The following is an 18,900-nucleotide window of genomic DNA, read 5'->3' on the forward strand; positions in this document are numbered from 1 at the left end:
TTTTTTCTCCTCTCGGAGTTAACTGCCATTTTTATGCAAACTATGAGAGCAAATTTTCTATTGTTTTGTCAACACACCAGCACCATGCGCAATGGAAACCACCTATAGATGGTTCATTGCAAACCGCCTTTAGAAGAAAAGTTCTCGCAGTTATCCACGTAACCAGACTGTTGCGAAAAAACCTGAAATAAATTTAGGCTTGAACAGAATGTGTTCCCACGACCTCTGCAATGCCGGTGCAGTGCTCTACCAACTGAGCTATCAAGTCAACAGGGTGCTATTCACGTTCTGAGTTCATAAGATACCCCTGAACAATAAACTTGAATAAACTGATGAGTGTATATGAAAAATGCTTCACGCACAACGATTGACTGAACCAATATGCATGTAGCAAAGACCAAAGGATCAAGTAAAGCGTTTTTGTTTCTTTTCACAGAATGGCTACACTCCCGATTCAGCCTGTCCGGAATAATGGGAAAATCGCGCATCTTTAGCAGGCTCGCACACAGCAACGAGAGCTTCTCTCGTTTTTCTTTCTCGGATACAAGTAAATCTTTCTATAATCTCTCGTTAAGTGTAAAAATGAAGTCGCAAGTCATATTTTTAATGTGCTAATTCACTAGTTGAAGATTACGCGACCTTCGAGGGTTAGATTTCGAATTGAAATTAGGGTCGATTTCAGAGGCCCAACATCTGTCCTAGAATATGTTTTCTGGAGAAAAACTATGGTTGAAGTCTAACCTTAATCTTTCCTTATCACTCCCTCAAAGTGCCTTATTTGGCCCGCTAAAAGCGAAGCATCCAGAATAAAAAGTGTGCAGGGTATCTTGACTAGTTCGATGGCTCACTGTCACGATTGCCGTCACGCAAAGTACATCACAGTCGAACCTCTCTAATACGGACACCGAAGGGACAGAGCGTATAAGAGAGGTGTCCGTTTTATAGAGGTCATGAATATTACGTCACTTGAAAGGCTCCATTGATGGTATTGAGTGTTCTTTAAGTCAAAACTGGCCCAAACAAGTCTTTGAGGTGCATTTAAGTTGTTTATGGACAGTACAAATCATTACAATACAAGCTGTACAATTCCAAAAACATATGGCCAACTATAATACAGTTTCCGAACAGTAACATAATAGAACAGTAACAAGAGCAGCGAACACTAACATAGTGGAGTATTTAACGAAAGTTCTTTGTTATTGATTCATTTTGCGTTAAAGAAGTGTGTAATGTAACGACAAACAGGAAATCGTGTTGAATAAGAACTGTCATCTCTCTCTGGGGCCGAGATTTCGTGTCCGTTGTCCGCGTATTATAGGGGTTATTTTTACAAAGAATGTATGGGTATTTTCCCGGGACCAAGTGAACTGTACGTAATAGAGAGGTGTCCGTAAGGAGAACTTCGACTGTAACTAAAACAATCCACTCATCTAAAGGTAACGTTTTTGTTCTCAACGAAAAATCTCGAAGGCAGGTATTTAATATTTCAGTTCCTTTACAATACCATGTCATTATTTCAAATTTTGAAAGTAACAAATATACCGATCACCGTGGGGCTCGACCTACCTGATATTTTTTGCCGTCATAAGAGTTGATGATGCACTGTACAAACTTCCTGTTAAATCTCACAAAAGGATCCAATATAGTGATTCTGTAATCTTTAAATTTAGCGGCCTGTAGCAAATGTTCACAAGCCAACAGTCTTCTTTATATTTTGGAGTCCCTATTCACGAGTTTCGCACTTAGCGTTGATCTAAACACTTAAAGTTCAGTTAAAATGTAAAATTCGATCGGATTGATAACTAAAGCCGAAAAAGACTCACTAAGTGGAGTGGAAATAATTTATTAAACAAACGCAGAACTGCTATTATACATTGAGCTGAAGATTATTCCTTTGCAGTGCTCCTTTAATCCGGGAACTAGCTGAACTGAATGGGTGTAGCCACTTTTCAAGGGACTTTAAGCACAGGTCACCAAAGCGTATGTGACACAGGTTACCATGCAAGCGTGATTTAAGAGTTTGTATGGAGTTAAAATTATATCGAAATTTAGACAACAATTTTCCCTAAAAAACCCACAAAAAATATACTCAAGTCTGAAAAAGCTTACCCGCTGTGTTTTGCTGTGTTTTCAATGCTCTTCAGTGCTTCCAAACGCTGTTTTGAGCGGTTTATCTCTCAGCAGCTGGTCCACGTGGATCACTGTATTATGTTAATGACAAGGTAGGAAACTTAAAGTCAAATTTGAATAAAATTTGGCCCGTCATTTGAGGAGAGCACTTCAAAAACCTCGCTAAAATTTGCTTGGAACTTAAGCACTCGCTTAACTGTCTCTCCATATGGCAAGAAGGATGATGTGCGGTCCTTCCTGGGAAGATAATTTTCGGCGAAGTTGATTTATGGAGACACAGGCCTTCGTTGAAAACAAAGTTCATTTCAAATTGGGTGCCATTTTTGCCGCCGACAGAGCCGTGTCGCTGGAATGTTGGAACAAACTCACGGTCAAACCTAGGCACGAGTACTAAAATGTGCCCAGCCGGGGAAATCCACGGGAAGCCTTTGGCACGTAACAAACCACACACACCCCCTCCCGGCTAAGTGCAGTTCTGTACCAGCCAGCCGGCCTTGTTGTGGCCTTTTCCAGTAACGCGTAAAACATTATTTTGTTCATCAGTTAGCCTGCAAGGTGGTATAATCGAGCTAGGTTCGCATTAACGTGACAAGAGAATATAAATAAATATACAACTTATACCGAATTACCACGACATATTTGCTCATCCACGAAAGTGACTACATCTTGCAGCGGATGTAACTTCTTACCAAAATTTGATTGTATTGACTGTGACCTACCGAAAACGACTAAACACTCATCGCCAGATCTTGTCAAACGACTTAGATTATCTTTTCTTCCTGTCCTCCTGCTCGCAAGGAATAAACCGGTAATGAGAACTTCGAAATACAAAAGGTTTAATGAGCAAAACATTGACCTTATACGTTTTTTAAAACATGTTGCCGTTCTAGGCAAAACAACAACTTTGCGAAATTCAAGGTTTTCTGGAGAGCGTGTATACAAAGACAAATTCTCAGTTTCTTTCAGTCAGCTTTTATTCAATAAAAGACAACTCGTAAGTTGACAAGTTGGAAAATTGCGAAGTCAATTCATAATAATAAAAAAAAAATTAATAATACAAAAGTCAATTCATATTCTCAAGAGACCTTTCTTGCTGTCACGCCAAGCACGGCTGGCTGGTACAGAACCGCACTTAGCCGGGAGGGGGTTTGTGTGGTTTGTTACGTGCCAAAGGCTTCCCGTGGATTTCCCCGGCTGGGCACATTTTAGTACTCGTGCCTAGGTTTGACCGAGAGTTTGTTCCAACATTCCAGCGACACGGCTCTGTCGGCGGCAAAAATGGCACCCAATATGAAATGAACTTTGTTTTCCACGAAGTTCTGTGTCTCCATAAATCAACTTTGCCGAAAATTATCTTCCCAGGAAGGACCGCACATTATCCTTCTTGCCATATGGAGAGACAGCTAAGCGAGTGCTTAAGTTTCAAGCAAATTTTAGCGAGGTTTTTGAAGTGCTCTCCTCAAATGACGGGCCAAGTTTTATTCAAATTCGACTTTAAGTTTCCTACCTTGTCATTAACATAATACAGTGATGCACGTGGACCAGCTGCTGAGAGATAAACTGCTCTAAACAGCGTTTAGATGCACTGAGAAGCATTGAAAACACAGCAAAACACACCGGGTAAGCCTTTTCAGATTTTATTATATTTTTTGTGGGTTTTGTGGGAATATTGTTGCCTAGATTTCGATATAATTTTTACTCCATACAAACTCTTAATTAAATAACGCTTGCATGATAACCTGTGTCACATACGCTTTGGTGACCTGTGCTTTAAGCAGCGTGGAAGACGTCGGCAACGAGAACGTCAGAAAACAGTTTTAATTTGCAAAACAATGGCTGGCTCTGCACGTGCGTTGTACGCCTCGGTACATTTCTTTGCTGTCTTCTGAAAAACAACAACGTGGCGGAATGATCACATTCAAGGTTTTATGGATAATGTGAACGTATGGTAATTGATTTTTCTTATTTCTTCTGAACCTTAAGTGACACAGGCATACTCGGAAAAAGGAAATCCAAGTGCTACCAGGAGTCGAACCTAAGACCTCCCGATACTAGCTCGGGAATTATCGCGAGTTTATTCAGAAACGCAGCTACAATTTTTTAAATTACCATCTGGAGCCCAGTTGGCTTGATAGCTCAATCGGTACTGTCCCGTTTTGCCGTAATTTTGGTTTCGAGTACGGTTTCAAGCCTCAACCTGAATCAATTTTTAATATTTTAGCAAACGCCCAGAAACTTCAGGACTTTTTCGGAAATTTATCTGGGAACAATGTGATGCCGTCGCGAGTTCCTGCTCACAGACTTCGATGTTGCCACGACAATCAATTTTTGACAGGTCACTTTTTGTTTTTATTTTGTTTTTTTCAGAAATTGTAAAATCCTTTTTTAAAATGAAGAAAACTTACTTCTCTTTCTGTGACGTTTATGTCTTGTGGCCCATATTAGTGTTCCCTCTTTGGTTCTGATTACTTTTCGTTCAATTTCGGCTCTTTTCTTAAGTTTCAGGGAAATCCAGAAGGCCAAGATGGCCCACCATTTGACAACTATGATTTTGCAGACCTAAAAGGACACATCCTTGAACGTTCTATCCCTCCGTCAAGTCTCATTTTCATAGCTTCTAAGTTATGGAGGAAGGGAGGGGGGGGGGGGGGGGGTGGACAGGAATCTCCCTGGCCCCAGAAGACAAAAATACTGCGTACATACATACGATGGTCATTCATTTATTCATCTTTTCATCCATAGTTCAATTTATGGATACCGATTTGTCTCACTTTTATTCCTCAGTCGTTGTGCAAGTCAAATTCTCAGGCTTTCGCCGTCCAGAAGCTATATGACTTGCCCTGGCATTACGGTCTTCCACTATAGCCCCTCGTTCTATCACTTCACACAACCAACACTACGTAAAACTCTAGCCTGCGTGCAAACGTCTCCTATATACTGTGGTTCACGGACACAGTGTAACTGCTGTTGATATTTCCCGATATATTATTGATTTTGTGACTCCCCGTGCTGAGACGATTTCTGACGACATCCGTTATTGAACAAAAACTTGAATATCTCTGGAACGAAAGAAGATATTTCAAAAACGAAATCATCATTATTCGTCAAAAATACGTGTTCCATAATGACATGCACAGCCACAGGAATTTAACCGGCGCTCTCTTCTTCAGTTACGAATGATTTTCTCTATTTTTTTTCTTGCCGTTTTCCTTTTTTTTTTAATATCGACTTACTTTATATGGTTCTTGTTGTAGTTGAACCTTTATTAAAGAATTTACTTGAGAGGCAATTATGCGTTTCAGTTTTTAAAGGATATGGAATTTTCACGACAAATGTCAGTGAGAACTTTGAATTTGTGAATAAGAGGCTTTATTATTCCACTATTATGTCATTTCACCAAATAAGGTCAAGAGACTGAACCGTCATACACTGTAGTGTCCCGGTTTGACCGGTTTACAACAGAGCGAGACGTTTCACTGCATGGCTTTCCGGTGTTGTTTACGTCAATCGCACGCGCCATATCAGTACAGGCCCCAGTTGTTCAAAGAGTGGATAACTTTATCCACCGGATAAGTCACTATCCAGCGGAGCAAATGCACTCCAACTAACGCCTTTGGTAAGTTTTCCACACAATCCCATACTTAAATTTCACATATGCTTCTACTCTATCCATAAATATAGGGCTATTGGGAAAATCTTGCACACATTTCATCTGCCGGATAGCGACCTATCCAGTGGATAAAACTATCCGCTCTTTGAACAACTGGGGCCTGATGGACAGACAATGACGGGCGTATGTCAATACTCTTATCAAAAAAGAGAAGCCAAAATAACAAAATATTATTGTAGTGGAATAATAAATGTCTTCATTTCAATGGTTTTAGATATAATACGCACGGTCATTTTGCTCATTGCTCGTATATTTCCTGCGCAACTCGCAAAATATCTGCACTTATTATATCTAGAACCAACAAATGAGATATATTTATTATGTACAACAGTTCTCCTAAGCCTCAAAGTGTGTTGATATTCAAGAAAACGATGTTCCTGTCACATATTTTGCTCATTTCCGACGATCCCTTATTAATCGGCTTTTGGCTAACCTCTATTAACTCATTTACCGGCCACTAAGCATTTCGCCGAGGATGGCCTTTCAACAAATTGTTCGACTGTACCAGGACTGTAACATTAAATATATAAACCATTACTGTGTCTAAACATTTTCTTTCTAAAGCTAATCGTTCTAACACTGGCAGGCACCTAATTCCACTAGAAATATTTCACTGGTCACTTGATCCAATACAAAACTCAGGGATCTGAAGGGCAGGAACTCCCCGAGAGGAACTCTTAAGGTAATAAGCTTAACGAACTAAAGGCATAAACAAACGTGATGGAATGTAAGCGAGATTTTTTTCTATTTATATTCTTATCTTTCGGTGTCACATTTCCTGAATCGTCAATATATCGCGAAATTCACCTCAAATATTACCAGTAGTTTTGTAGTCTCCCCTTGCTGGAGGACGAACGAACCACCAGGTAAGAACCAGATTCAGGTTTCAACTGAAACATTTAGCACCTCTTAGCAGACTAAATTAGAAGACTTAAAGGGGCAGTACAGTTCACTTACTAGAACGACGCAAACAACTCAATTGAAGACCTAAACCAGAATGGCAGTCACTCTAAGAAAATAATAGCTGATATTGTGTCTGATAGAATGGAGAAATTTTGCATTTACGCTCGAGTTTCTTCAGTGGATCCCGTGAAAACGGTATTGGCAAGCACTACAATGACAAACACTGAAATGTCCCGAAAGACCTAGACAAACAGTAACAATAAGGTCGATTGTTTAGTATATGAAATGTTGCTTATTAGACGCAGAATTTGACAGCATCTCTTAATGGACGCAATCCCAGCCAAACTATCTTCTGCGTGGCATTACCTAATAAACAGCTTTATTAATCTTCAGCGAGCTATTTCTGACGGTTTACTCTAATCATTTTGAAATTTGAAAATGGTGTCATGACGACTCCGAAGCGTTGTTCGATTTTATAGTTGGTTTTGACCTGCCTTGAAATCACAGTGAATAATATATTTAATTATGAATAATCATAACCGGTGAACAAAATAGCATCTAGAAATCCAACAGCTTCGTTGTGTACCCTCTTTCCTCTGCACAGGCTTCTTCATAAAAAAGGAGCGAAAAGTTAGAAATCCCCCACGCTCCTCGTTATTTCACCGGCTCTCTCCAGTTCCTTATTTCTATCCGCTTGAGCGCGAAGGAGGTCTCTGCGGAGGAGATAAACTGCAAGCAGTCCCTTTCTGGGTAGTCGTGAGGGTGCACGAGACTGGAGCGAGGAGAAATAAACGAGAAGAGACTAGGGGAAGGCGCCTCTCCCCAAGCCCCCCTCCGCTCGTTCGCTCCAGTTTTTTCCCGCGACCTCTCGACTATCCAGAAAGGGACCACTTGCAGTCTACGGAGGAGAGAGCAGTACACTTTGACTCCTTGTCACACAATTGTGCCAGTCGATACAGGCACTGTTATGTCACGCTCACTACAGAATTCTCTTTTCGTAAAAATGATTTTTAAATTAAAATTGATCTTTCTGTTTAATAGTCTAAAATTCTCCATGTATAATAATGACCTTTAACAATAAGCGCTGTTCACGTTGTATTTGTCCGAAAACTAATTAGGCAAAGCGGCTAGAGGAAAAGGAACTCGTCAGTCGTGAGATGCATGCTAAAAATATATCCCACACAAATGGCTACGTACAGTACTGTAAAATGATCCTAGCCGCGTGAAATAACTAGGCAATAATAGCTTTGAATAAATGTTTGTCGCGTGATGCCAAGAGCCTTTTTTTTTTCATGATAACGCTAGTGCCATTTTCGACTGGCTAGCCGCCAAGTGCTACAGGGCGCCGAACTTATAAACCAAAATTGCAACCCGGTGTTAAACAACCAGGCCACCTTATGCACATTGACCAACTTGCCAACAGCCTATAACTTGGCATTGTTCAAAATGTGTATGTATGGTTCTAATTGCCGTGTTCATATGCTGTCCCTCCTAAGTAGTTCTAGCTTGTGACTAATGCATCATGGGTAGTACCTCGAGCTATCAAGTGTTGTCTTCTAGATGTTTTGCAAACCTTGTATATTTCAGTCAAATTTTACAAATTTCATCTGAAACTAAAGGAGTTTGTGCGTATAAACTGCGAAAAACTTAACTTAAACAAGCACGTCAGTGGTGTTGGTTGTGCTGTCAGGAGCAGTCTACAACTGAGTGTCTAGCGTAATTTTGCTTTTCTAGGCTATATCAGTAATAACATGCAATAATAATTACCCACGGAGCCGTACCTAATAGGTTAAAATAACACTAACATACTAAAATTTAAAATTATAAGTTAATTACCTTACAATACAGTTAAGTCAAAATATGTATTTGTGGGTAGCTAGCAAAACTAATTGTCTCAACCAATGAGAAACAAGACCAAAACCAATTACGCGTTTCGTCCAGCAACTGGCACCGGTCACATGTATTTCCTTCACGTTCTGATTGGTTCATTGCAGTATACACGTCTGTCATAATTGGCCAGAGGAATTACTAGCTTGGGGTTTAGTTTTACGGCACTAAATTGCAAACCACTCTTCTCTTCCGAATTCTGACTAAGTATGAATTGTTGCCGTTACTGTAAGTATTAGGGCCTCTCATAAACTCATATGAGGCCGGTCAACCGGGCTGTCGCCGTTTCCGAGATCTAGCCTCACCACTATTTTGCTTTGTAAGAATTTCGATGCGTTCATGTGGGAACGCTATACCTTAGGTTCCAGAGGGGTTTCTTGTACGGTTTGTGGTTCCGGTCGAAGTCTCTTTCTGACCAGCAGAAAACCGTTGATTTAAAATCGCCGAACTGAATGACAAGTCTGTTTAAATAGCTTTTGTGCAGATTTTGGACTAAATCGCTGATTGGCCCATAATGACCGCCTAAGGTCTTTCGAATGCAAATCTCTGTGATTGGTTAATAGAACTTTACCCCAAGACGTTTCTGTCCTGATGCATGCAGCCGTTCTTTGTGATCGAAATGCCTTTCTGAGTTTAAAAATAAATGTCGTTGTCTTTTTTAAACTCCTAGTTAATAGAGAGATTAAGCACCTCGTTTACGGCAATCGGCAAACGTGAGATTCGCTTCAGTATGTTTCCTCGAAAAATTGAGTACATAGATGGGAAACGTACAAGATAATTCTGGCCTTTGTTGCTAACCCATTAAGCTACTTGATTTTTCTGAAAAACTCAAGACAGCCACTGGTAAATGTTGTGGTCATTTCTGCCGTTTTTCGTTTTCCGCAAACGTGGTGCTTAATCTCTCTTAAATTTACTACTATCGCGACAATCTAAACTTTATTCTTCAACGGCATCGGGTCACTATCATCAGAAACTACACGTATTTACACTATGACTTGGCATTCTAAGAATGTTCTGGACCGCCTCCGATACGAATTAAACATTTTTTCATTGTAAAAGCGTGAAACCTTTGAAAAAAGGCTTAAAAAGGCCAATTAAAGTACCAAAAAGAGTACCTAACGTTTTCGACTTTTCTGTAACCTTCCGCCGCTGCTATAAAAGAAAAAAATGAAAAACATGCGTCCCAGAACATTATAGAGTTTAATGAAACAAGCGAATTAAATTAATGTGATGGAATATTTTAAGCGTTGTAAATAAATGAAGATGATGTATTATTCAGTGAATGACTTAAGAATACTCGGCATACAATAACATTCCCATCCTAGCAGTGTGCAGGATGTTTGTCTATAAACCTAGTTTTAATGGCCTTAGCTCCAACGAGTCTCCTGTAGCTCAGTGGTAGAGCATCCGAACTAGTAATCGGAAGGTCTTGGGTTCGACTCCTATTAGGAGCACTCGGATTTCGTTTTCCCACGTATGCTTGTGTTATTCACTAAATAATATATCCTTCTCATTATGGAGTATAGTAGGTGAACATTAGACAATTTTCGTAACGTCATGTTATTTACAAACAGATAAAGTGTACACTAAAGATGGGAGACAGTGAGGCAGAAGTGATCGTATTCACAGTATTGTACACCATAACGATGCTTGTATCCATGTCAGGAAACAGTCTCCTGATCTACATCGTGTGGAAGAAACCCGAAGTACGATCAATGACCAGCTTCATGTTCGTCAACATGGCCGTGGCGGATTTACTGGTTACTTTGGTTATGATGCCTTGGTCCATTGCTTTCTTTTATACTGAGGGAGAGTGGCTAATAAGCGGAACGCTTGGAGACATCACTTGTAGGGGCGTCTTTTACACAGCCAATGTCACAGTTATGGCGTCCATCCTCTGTCTGTCGTTCATGGCTATCGATCGCTACCATAGAATCGTTTGTGCATCAAATCAGCAAAATCACTGGTTCAGAAAAGCGAAATACGTTAGTCCTTTAATCTGGATCATGTCAATGGCTTTGATGTCCATCATACTGGTGATCTTTTCCCTTTACCGTGAACTGTGGTGTTCGTTCAACTTTGCCGTTTTTGGATACGAATATGAGACGGAGGTCATTCGCGGTTTTTTCCTCTATCTTTTCGCCATCACATACCTCCTTCCCCTGCTTCTCATTTCCATCCTATACACCAAAGTCGCTCGCAAAATATGGTTTCATCAGACGCCTGGGAATCAGGGAATTCAAAGTCGACAACGAAATGAAATTGCTAAAAGAAGAGTGGTCCGAATGCTTATTCTTATTGTTGTTGTGTTTGCGCTTTGCTGGCTTCCCGCGCAGGCATACCACCTCTTCCTGGGAATAACTGAATGGGAATATGAAGTACCACCTTACGTTATGTATCTGGTCTTTTGGATGGGCCACGCAAACAGCGCCATCAACCCATGGCTTTACATTGGATTAAGCAGCAAGATTAAATCGGCGTTCAGAACGATTGTGAACCCAAGGCCTGGTGGACGATTTAAGTGTTACAGCCAGACAACGAAGTCAACAAAGAACACCATGCCTGATGAGACATCCTTATAGCTGTACTGTAGAATACTTTCGCAAATTCTGAATTACGTTAACTGGTAAATGTGCACGGTACCTAGTCCAGATTATTTTATGGCCTTTTAAAATAGAAATAATGGCACTAAGGTGGAAATAAGGTTGCGTTCGATTGACCGTATTCCGAAATAAGAAAAAGCGGAAAATTTGTTAGATTTCTCTTTTTAAGTAAATTTGGGACGACGTTTCCGCAAGCCTCTGCTGACGCACGATATTTTAAGAGCCAGTCTGCACTCCAGTCACTCAAAGAACCTGTTTTGAGGGAGTTCTTGTCATCATTGCATGATTCCAGAATAGGGTCAATCGAACACGCCCAAAGACTCCTGCGTTCACTAGAAACCGTAAACTGTAAAGCCCAAAAAACGAATTTCCGTTACTCGTAAATGAGGTTTAGAAATAACATGTTTTAACATGTTTTTAATATCTCTTCTCTTATACTAATAGTAATTCGACGTCTCTTCAGTATAGAAATCAAACAATAATCGTAAAAGAACAAAATATTATGGACGTCTGAATGTATGGAAACATTGCACACCGTTGAAATAGTCCAATTTTTTCGCGGGGTTCAATCTTTACACAAATCTCTGACAGCTAGATCTCTACAAATTTCTTTAAAATATAAAGCGAACCACTGTCCCTTCAAATACTATGCGCTTCATCAACTACAAGAGGCTAAAACCATTATTTTACAATTCGGTTAAGGCTTCTACATGTGGCAATACGTCACTTCCAATTTGGAACCTGTAAGGATTATGATAGAATTTGGTGAACTTTTGCTTTGAATTTGTCCAATTATTACCAATAGTTTGAGAAGCTTAATATCAAACACTCGAGAAAGAGAGTGTTGCACTCGATTTCCAAACGCTTCGAGGTTCAGGTTGGTTGCCTGGACATCGTTTTCCCAACCCACCTCTTGGTGTTTGAAAATCGGAGGAAACACCTCCTGGTGTTTAATATATTGCTTGAATATATAATATAACTGAAATGAGACAAAAATTTTTGAAAGTTTCATTGCTAGATTACAATGTGGTATTAATAAAAAAGAATTTAAAATTAGATTTTAGATGTCAGGTTTCACATTTTGGCACGGGATAAGTAACCTAGTGTAGCTTGGTGTAGCTTACATAACGTTTAATGCCTAAATATATATTTTATGATTTGAAGCCTTGTAACTCGGAATCAAGGTGTTAAGCGATATGAGGATGAAGTAAGATTTACACGTTAACCTTAATTAAACATGTCTTGATTAATTATTGTGTGTCAAAGAAGTAACAATTAAGTTTCCAAACGGCGAAATATTTTGACCATTCTGTGTTTTTTTTCTTTTACTGTTTCTAATAAAATGTAAACCTTTAGTTTGTACAGTCCAATCGAAACCTTATGCCGAGAATTGGCTGACACGAAATCTTGTACCGCCACGCCAGAGTAAGGCGTGGAATCATGTCACAGGTAACTTGATAAATTACTCTACAAATAATGCTTTTTGATAGTTCCCTGCAGCTCCAGAATTAGATGTTTTATAAACAAAAGAGTACTGTACACCACAAAAGGATATAGACAACAACTTAGAGTTCAGAAACAGTTGTTGAATTTTTTTCCTGAAGTGTTTCCTGTAATCCTAGCTAAGTAAGTTGAATCGCTCCCCGCAGGTGATATGCCGTGAATAATCGTAATTTGCAATACCTGTAGTAAATTGTAATTATACACCTGTAACAAGTTGCAATAACACATTGTCGAGTTTTCTAATCAACTCTTGAAAGCAATGCGAAAAAAAAATCATCTCTTAAAAGTAATCCGTTAAAATTATGTCAACCATTCAAACCGAAAGAGAGCTGAAGATACTGGATAACAACAAACAAACCCGCCCACGGCTCAACTAACGAACCAACCAGCCAACCAATACAATCAAACAATTAACTAATCTAATTATTAAATATGGGATCTTTATATAGAGTTTTTTGTATGCATAAGCTAGCGTTCCCTTTGATACTACATTGACTGCGATGTTTACACAAGCTACTCGTTTTTGCCCAAAAGTATCGAGACTACGAGAAAGTAGTTCAAATAGGAGTCTCTTGCATGCGCATGCAACCCTCTTGACTACCTGAAATATTCAAACAACAGATACTCAATCGTAAGCATTTTATTTCTAGATAACTTGAACGGAGCACTTAGTGAATTGCGGAGAATGTGGCACGACCATTCAGCGCACGTGAATAAAAATTTCTTCCATATTCATCGTTCGTGCCGTTAAATGATACAAATAATTATTTATTTTCTGCGGTTTAAGGTAAAATAATTAATTAAAAATTTAAGCGCATTAGAATTAAGATATTCATGATTGCAGTTTTAGTTCGCATTAATGCCGTATGCGATTTTAGAGGTCGAGCAATTTAACCGATTTTTGCTTCACAAAATACCTCAGGCTGCACCGATTTTCCAAATGCTACCCTCCAGCGCCATCGTCATTTTGACGATACTGCCTGTCCATGCTCTTGCTATGCAGAGCAGAGAGTTTTTCAAAGTGGAGGGAAAGTCATTGATTGGAAATGTGACCTCAATAAGGAAAGTGAAAGATTTCATAGAGTGTGCTTTCCTCTGTTTGGCGAACGGTCCCTTTGGCTGCTTGTCCTTCAATCTCCGTGCAACCATGGACAACGGGTCGCTTTCATGCGAATTAAGCAACTCTGAAAGATATTTGGGGCGTCACAACATACAAGACAGGCCTGGCTATGATTATTACGGGACCACTGCTAAAGTAAGTTGTCAACGTCCGATTTAAAGTTGCCTTTTGAAGATGAGAAAATTCAGAAACAATAATAATTATTTTTACACTGAATAGTTAGAAGTTAGTGAAAAAGTATGAAGTTCATATAATTTAATGAATTTTAAATGAATAAGGCACCAGATAACAGCTTTGTACGCAACCCAAACAGCCGCTGCAGAAGGACATGCGTAAAAAATATTCAGGCTTGGACGAGATAGACCTTTATCACACGGGGGCCATGTTGAGTCTCAGGAGAATAAAAAGTTTTTTTTTTTTTTTTTTTTCACGGAAAGCCTCGCACTGAATTCGCGTCTGACCGAGGATTGCCGTGCGAATTTTTTTCCCCCGAGACTCAACATAGCCGCCGAGTGATAAGGGTCTATTCCAACCAAAACCTCTGCCGGTGCAGTACTCTACGAACACAGTGAGCAGCATGCACTGCACAAACTGAAAGTACTTGATCGAATCCTGTCCAAGCCTGAATTTAATTAACGCTTTATTTTCATAGCTCCTTGAGTTGCACGCGCAACTGTGATTAGCGTAACGATTTCCTCTCTAAAGAAGGAGAATTCCAGGCGCACTTTCCTAATCGTGAGGAACAGTTCATGGCTTCTTTCACCTTGGTTGTTTACCAAATAAATGGAACTCGTGGTTGGAACTTGTGTCTTTCAGTAGGCTTCCACGTAGTCGTTTGTAGCAGAGTCTTACCATAGGAGGGTAGTACGACTCCCTTAAAAACGACTGCGAATTAATAAGGTTAGTCAGTTCCACTAAAAAAATACAAAGATGTAAATTATTGGAAAAAAAAAGGATATAATTTATTAAATAGAAACAAGAATGTCCAAATTTGGCTAATATGGTCGGTCATAAATGGTTGCCAAGCTGTATATATGCCTCCAGATAAAACTTAAAGTTTGGCACATACTATTGCTGAAATATTTTCAGGGGATATCATGAAACTTTTCAAGGGCCCTCACTGTTATATAAAGGAAATAAGGTAACCGTGTTTTTTATGTCTTACTCTTCAGTGTCTTCTTCGCCTCAACCTAGTGGCATGTGCAAGTAATCCCTGCTATTACGGTGGCACGTGCATCGATGGTCCAAGACCGGGTGAATTTTACTGTCAGTGCAAACCTGAGATTTCAGTCCTTCCATTTATTGACAATACCTGTAAAGTTGGTTAGTAACCAATAATAATCATCATTATCATCGTCATCGTCATCATTATTTATTGACTAATATTTATGTACAGGAAGATAAGGTCCTTATTAAACGAAAGACGTTGGGTTAGTTTAAAAACAATGCACATACAAGAGCTACGAGGAGCAGATTCCAGGACATAACTACTAGAAAGTGCTGCTATTCTTTCTCAGAAAGCAGACCGCTTCTCATAATTGAATGAACATGATACATACTCTAGGGATTAAAGAGGTACACCCCCTCCCCACTAACTCTGAGCGCCCTGAGACGTTGTTTGGGAACCCATCGTGTAGGGACAAAAGAGTAACGTGGCCAGGAGGAGTCTAATGCTGTACTTATAATTGAATTGAACTGGTTGACTCTTATGATTGGTTGGTCGGTCGGTCGATTAGTTGATTGATTCAGTGTTTGATTGATTTGTTGCTAATCTTCGTACCACGGTACTAGAAACTGATGCTTGCCGGATTGATTGATGGATGGATAATCCATCCATCCATCCATCCATCCATCCATCCATCCATCCATCCATCCATCCATCCATCCATCCATCCATCCATCCATCCATCCATCTATCCATCCATCTATCGATTCATCGAATATTTGGTTGATTGATTGATTGATTGATTGATTGATTGATTGATTGATTGACTAATTGAATGGTAATCGTGCTCTTACTTACTGGTCCTTTCTTTTCAGATGAGGGTAGGTAGGATGTCTGTCTCTAATCCTACTGCTGGTTTGTTCCATGCAGCCGTTGACTATTACCTTCTTACTTATTATGATTCCCAACGATTATGTGAGCTTCTTGGAGCTAAACTAGCCACCTACAGCCAGCTGTATGCAGCTTGGAAGACTGGCCTGGAATGGTGCCAGTAAGTGAATGGTTAAATGCTATTCAGATATATGTGATGGATATTATATTAGTTTGATATAGTGCATGGTTAAATGCTGCTCGTGTAGATTGGCTTCCAATACCCTTTTTCTATTTCATTATACGTTTTATATCATTTCAGCTGTAGTGCTCTGTAGTAGCAACCTAGTAGATGAGAAAGGAAGGAAACTTAGAAGAGAGAACGGGGTTGTCGGAAGGGGGAGTGTGGGTGAAAAGTTTCAAGTTTCTTTTTTGCTTTTTATGCTGGAGTGGGGGGTGAGGGGGCTGGTTAATCATGGTTAACACCACTTTCTTACTATCTTATTTGCTAGGTGGGGATGGCTGGCAGATGGCACGGTTCGCTACCCAATGCACACGAAGAGTCCTAACTGTGGTAACGCAATTGGTCTCCATGGATCGTCTTCCCCTATAGACAAAGAAACAAAGCGTAACACTTGGTGCTATAGGCCGACATGAAATGCTAACGTGTACGCCTGAAGGGAACAAGGCTGTTTTTAGAAAAGAAATTGTACATGTTCCAACCAAGATGCGTATCGGCAGGTCTCCGTCTGGTTTAGATTCTATTCCGAACAGTAAGAGCGCTCGGTGTTTCCTTCAGAGTTTCTGTCTGGAGCTCTTTTTGAACTTAGATATTTCATATGCAAATTTCATCGAAATATATAAGGGTGTTTAGAAGCTCCTGAATGTGGTACACAAAATACTAAGGAGAAAAGGGTTACGACATAAAAAATTGAAGGCTAAAAGGTGATACGCCGATCATCAACAACCTTAATTTCACATATATGTATACACTGCAGAGAAATTGGCCTTTCCGTTCAGGTCTCATTTGATGAGCCACATGATATTGCTAAGAAAACGTTGGGGTGGGGGATAGCAAGGTAGGGTACTCTTTTGAAGTCATATCGGCAGTGTTGGGAAACCGTAGCAAAAAAAAAAAAAAGACCTGTTAAAGCTGAGAATGATATCAGCCTTGTCTGATATTTCATGCGCATGTTTCATTTCAGCTTCTTCTTTTGCAAGTATCGACTATATATAGTGGAATAGAGCGTTTTCATTCACGTGACTACTGGCCATATTGGTTTACTGAAACAAAACAAAGTATTTGCATAAAAATAGAGTTCAATTTCCAGAGGTTTAGTTTGGGACACCAACATGGCCGCCATTTCTTTGTTTGGGACACCAACATGGCCGTTGTGACGTCATGTGAAAACACTCTATATACATGCTGAAGTTGTTCAATCCAAAAAAAATTCCATATTCTTGAGTAGGGTTTCATATCTTAATTTAGCGATGAAGAGGAAAAATACAAGGAAAGTCCTTTTTTTAAAATTTATTTGCGCTCTAAGTTTTATCCGTCTGTAATTTCATCGCGAGCCGTTTGAGATTGTAAATATGTTGATAGCATTGACTCAGCTAGTGTTTCGCCGAGAACTCTACTCCCTCTTTAATATTACTTAAAGCTACCGGGATTTTGTTAGTTTGTTTTTTTTTATTCCTCGACGGAAACTGTCGATTTTTTCCTCTACTTCTGGTGTGGTTAAACTCTCCAAGGCTTTTTTTTTTGTTCTCAATTCACGTTAATTCCAAGGTGCTGTGTTCACACAAAATTTTCTTTGACTTCATTTATAAATCCAATTTTATGTTAAATTTATGTGAAATTATTTAATCTTGAGTTTGTTAATTAATAAAAAAAAAAAAACAAGAGATTTTTTTTTGCTTCTTATTGTTCCTTTGTAAAGACGACAGTTTAGGACTTTTGTTGCCAATATAACTAAGACCCCCCAGCCCCACCTTCACCCCCCTCCCCCCCCCTCCCCAGTGAGATCAAATATTCAAGGAAAAATGCAGTCTGTATGAGGTCATTGACTGATTTTTAAAAGTTGCAAGTTTTTCAATCTGTTTTCTCGTCAACCTTAACCAGAAGAAGGCCACCCGAACATAGGCCCTAAATGTAGGTCCAGAGTTTATATTCAGAAACTGATAGTTTCTCAACCCCGCGGAGTTTCAGGCTCCTTTAATGAACTATAATATAATAGTGTAGGGATTTCATGAGCTGCTGTATGGGGTAGGAAAACTGTTCTTTAGGTGTAATAAGATCTTTCAAAATATCTCAAAGCTTCTCCAACAGGCGCAACGTAAAGAGGTGCAGTATTTCTACTGTATGTGAAAGGGTACCATTTTCATGGAAGGTAAACGAAAGTACTATCTATCTGAGTGTCTAAAACGGTTTTAAAAGGGTACGTTTCTTTTTTCTACTAAATAGACAGACTAAATATTACACAGGCTAAAAAGTAGGATCAGGGGCCCGTTTCTCTAAAGTCCCGGTAACTTATCGGGCCCAATAAGTGATTTGGGTGAAAAATGTTTCTTAAAAGAAGTCAATTTTTGTTAGCTTTGAATACTAAATTTTAAAATCTTATAATTCTGTGAAAACATTGGCCAAGTACCATGTCTTAAATCATTGTGCAACCGGCGAAAAGACATTTAAAAATAAACTTATCGGGCCCGGTAAGTTACCGGGACTTTCGAGAAACGGGCCCCAGGTAACTTATTGTATAATAAAATCCATTATTATGGTTGTTTGTTAGCTGTCGGAGGCTGACTACACACACATTTCATTGTTTGTTTTGTTCTCCATTCAAAGATAACACCAATTTAAAGTAATCCTTTTTGCACTAGAATCGGTGACCGTTCTGTGTTATGTCACTTTAGTTTACCTACAGACTGGGAAGGAGCCAAGCATTCCAATTTAGTCGGTAAAACTTATAAGCTTAACTACTAACGAGATAGCTCTAACATATATAGTTGTGAATATAATTAAATTATATTTATTTTCTGGAATGCGAAT

The 18,900-nt window shown here is 39.4% G+C and overlaps 2 protein-coding genes and 1 long non-coding RNA gene across 3 annotated transcripts in view; all 3 read left to right on the top strand.

The window, feature by feature from the left end:
- LOC146465492 (uncharacterized) overlaps positions 1–18,900 on the top strand; it is a 168,288-nt gene that overhangs the window by 134,042 nt on the left and 15,346 nt on the right. The window lies entirely within an intron of this gene.
- Positions 6,585–12,548, top strand: LOC146465502 (orexin receptor type 2-like). Its single transcript, XM_085128706.1, has 2 exons — positions 6,585–6,666; positions 10,165–12,548. Exon 2 carries the CDS (start codon positions 10,183–10,185, stop codon positions 11,170–11,172), a length of 990 nt encoding a protein of 329 aa, XP_084984832.1. The 5' UTR covers positions 6,585–6,666; positions 10,165–10,182; the 3' UTR covers positions 11,173–12,548.
- Positions 13,323–16,714, top strand: LOC146465503 (uncharacterized). Its single transcript, XM_085128707.1, has 4 exons — positions 13,323–13,951; positions 14,989–15,135; positions 15,857–16,032; positions 16,364–16,714. Exons 1-4 carry the CDS (start codon positions 13,556–13,558, stop codon positions 16,506–16,508), a joined length of 864 nt encoding a protein of 287 aa, XP_084984833.1. The 5' UTR covers positions 13,323–13,555; the 3' UTR covers positions 16,509–16,714.

Source organism: Pavona decussata, unplaced genomic scaffold (genome assembly GCF_977016875.1).
Source record: "Pavona decussata unplaced genomic scaffold, jaPavDecu1.1 SCAFFOLD_156, whole genome shotgun sequence".
NCBI classification, from domain to species: Eukaryota; Metazoa; Cnidaria; class Anthozoa; order Scleractinia; family Agariciidae; genus Pavona; species Pavona decussata.

Coding starts and splice junctions, on each gene's coding strand:
- LOC146465502 (XM_085128706.1), top strand. CDS start 10,183: ATGGGAGACAGTGAGGCAGAAGTGATCGTATTCACAGTATTGTACACC.
- LOC146465503 (XM_085128707.1), top strand. CDS start 13,556: ATGCCGTATGCGATTTTAGAGGTCGAGCAATTTAACCGATTTTTGCTT. Junction 13,952..14,988: donor ATTACGGGACCACTGCTAAA/GTAAGTTGTCAA, acceptor CTTACTCTTCAG/TGTCTTCTTCGCCTCAACCT. Junction 15,136..15,856: donor TTATTGACAATACCTGTAAA/GTTGGTTAGTAA, acceptor CTTTCTTTTCAG/ATGAGGGTAGGTAGGATGTC.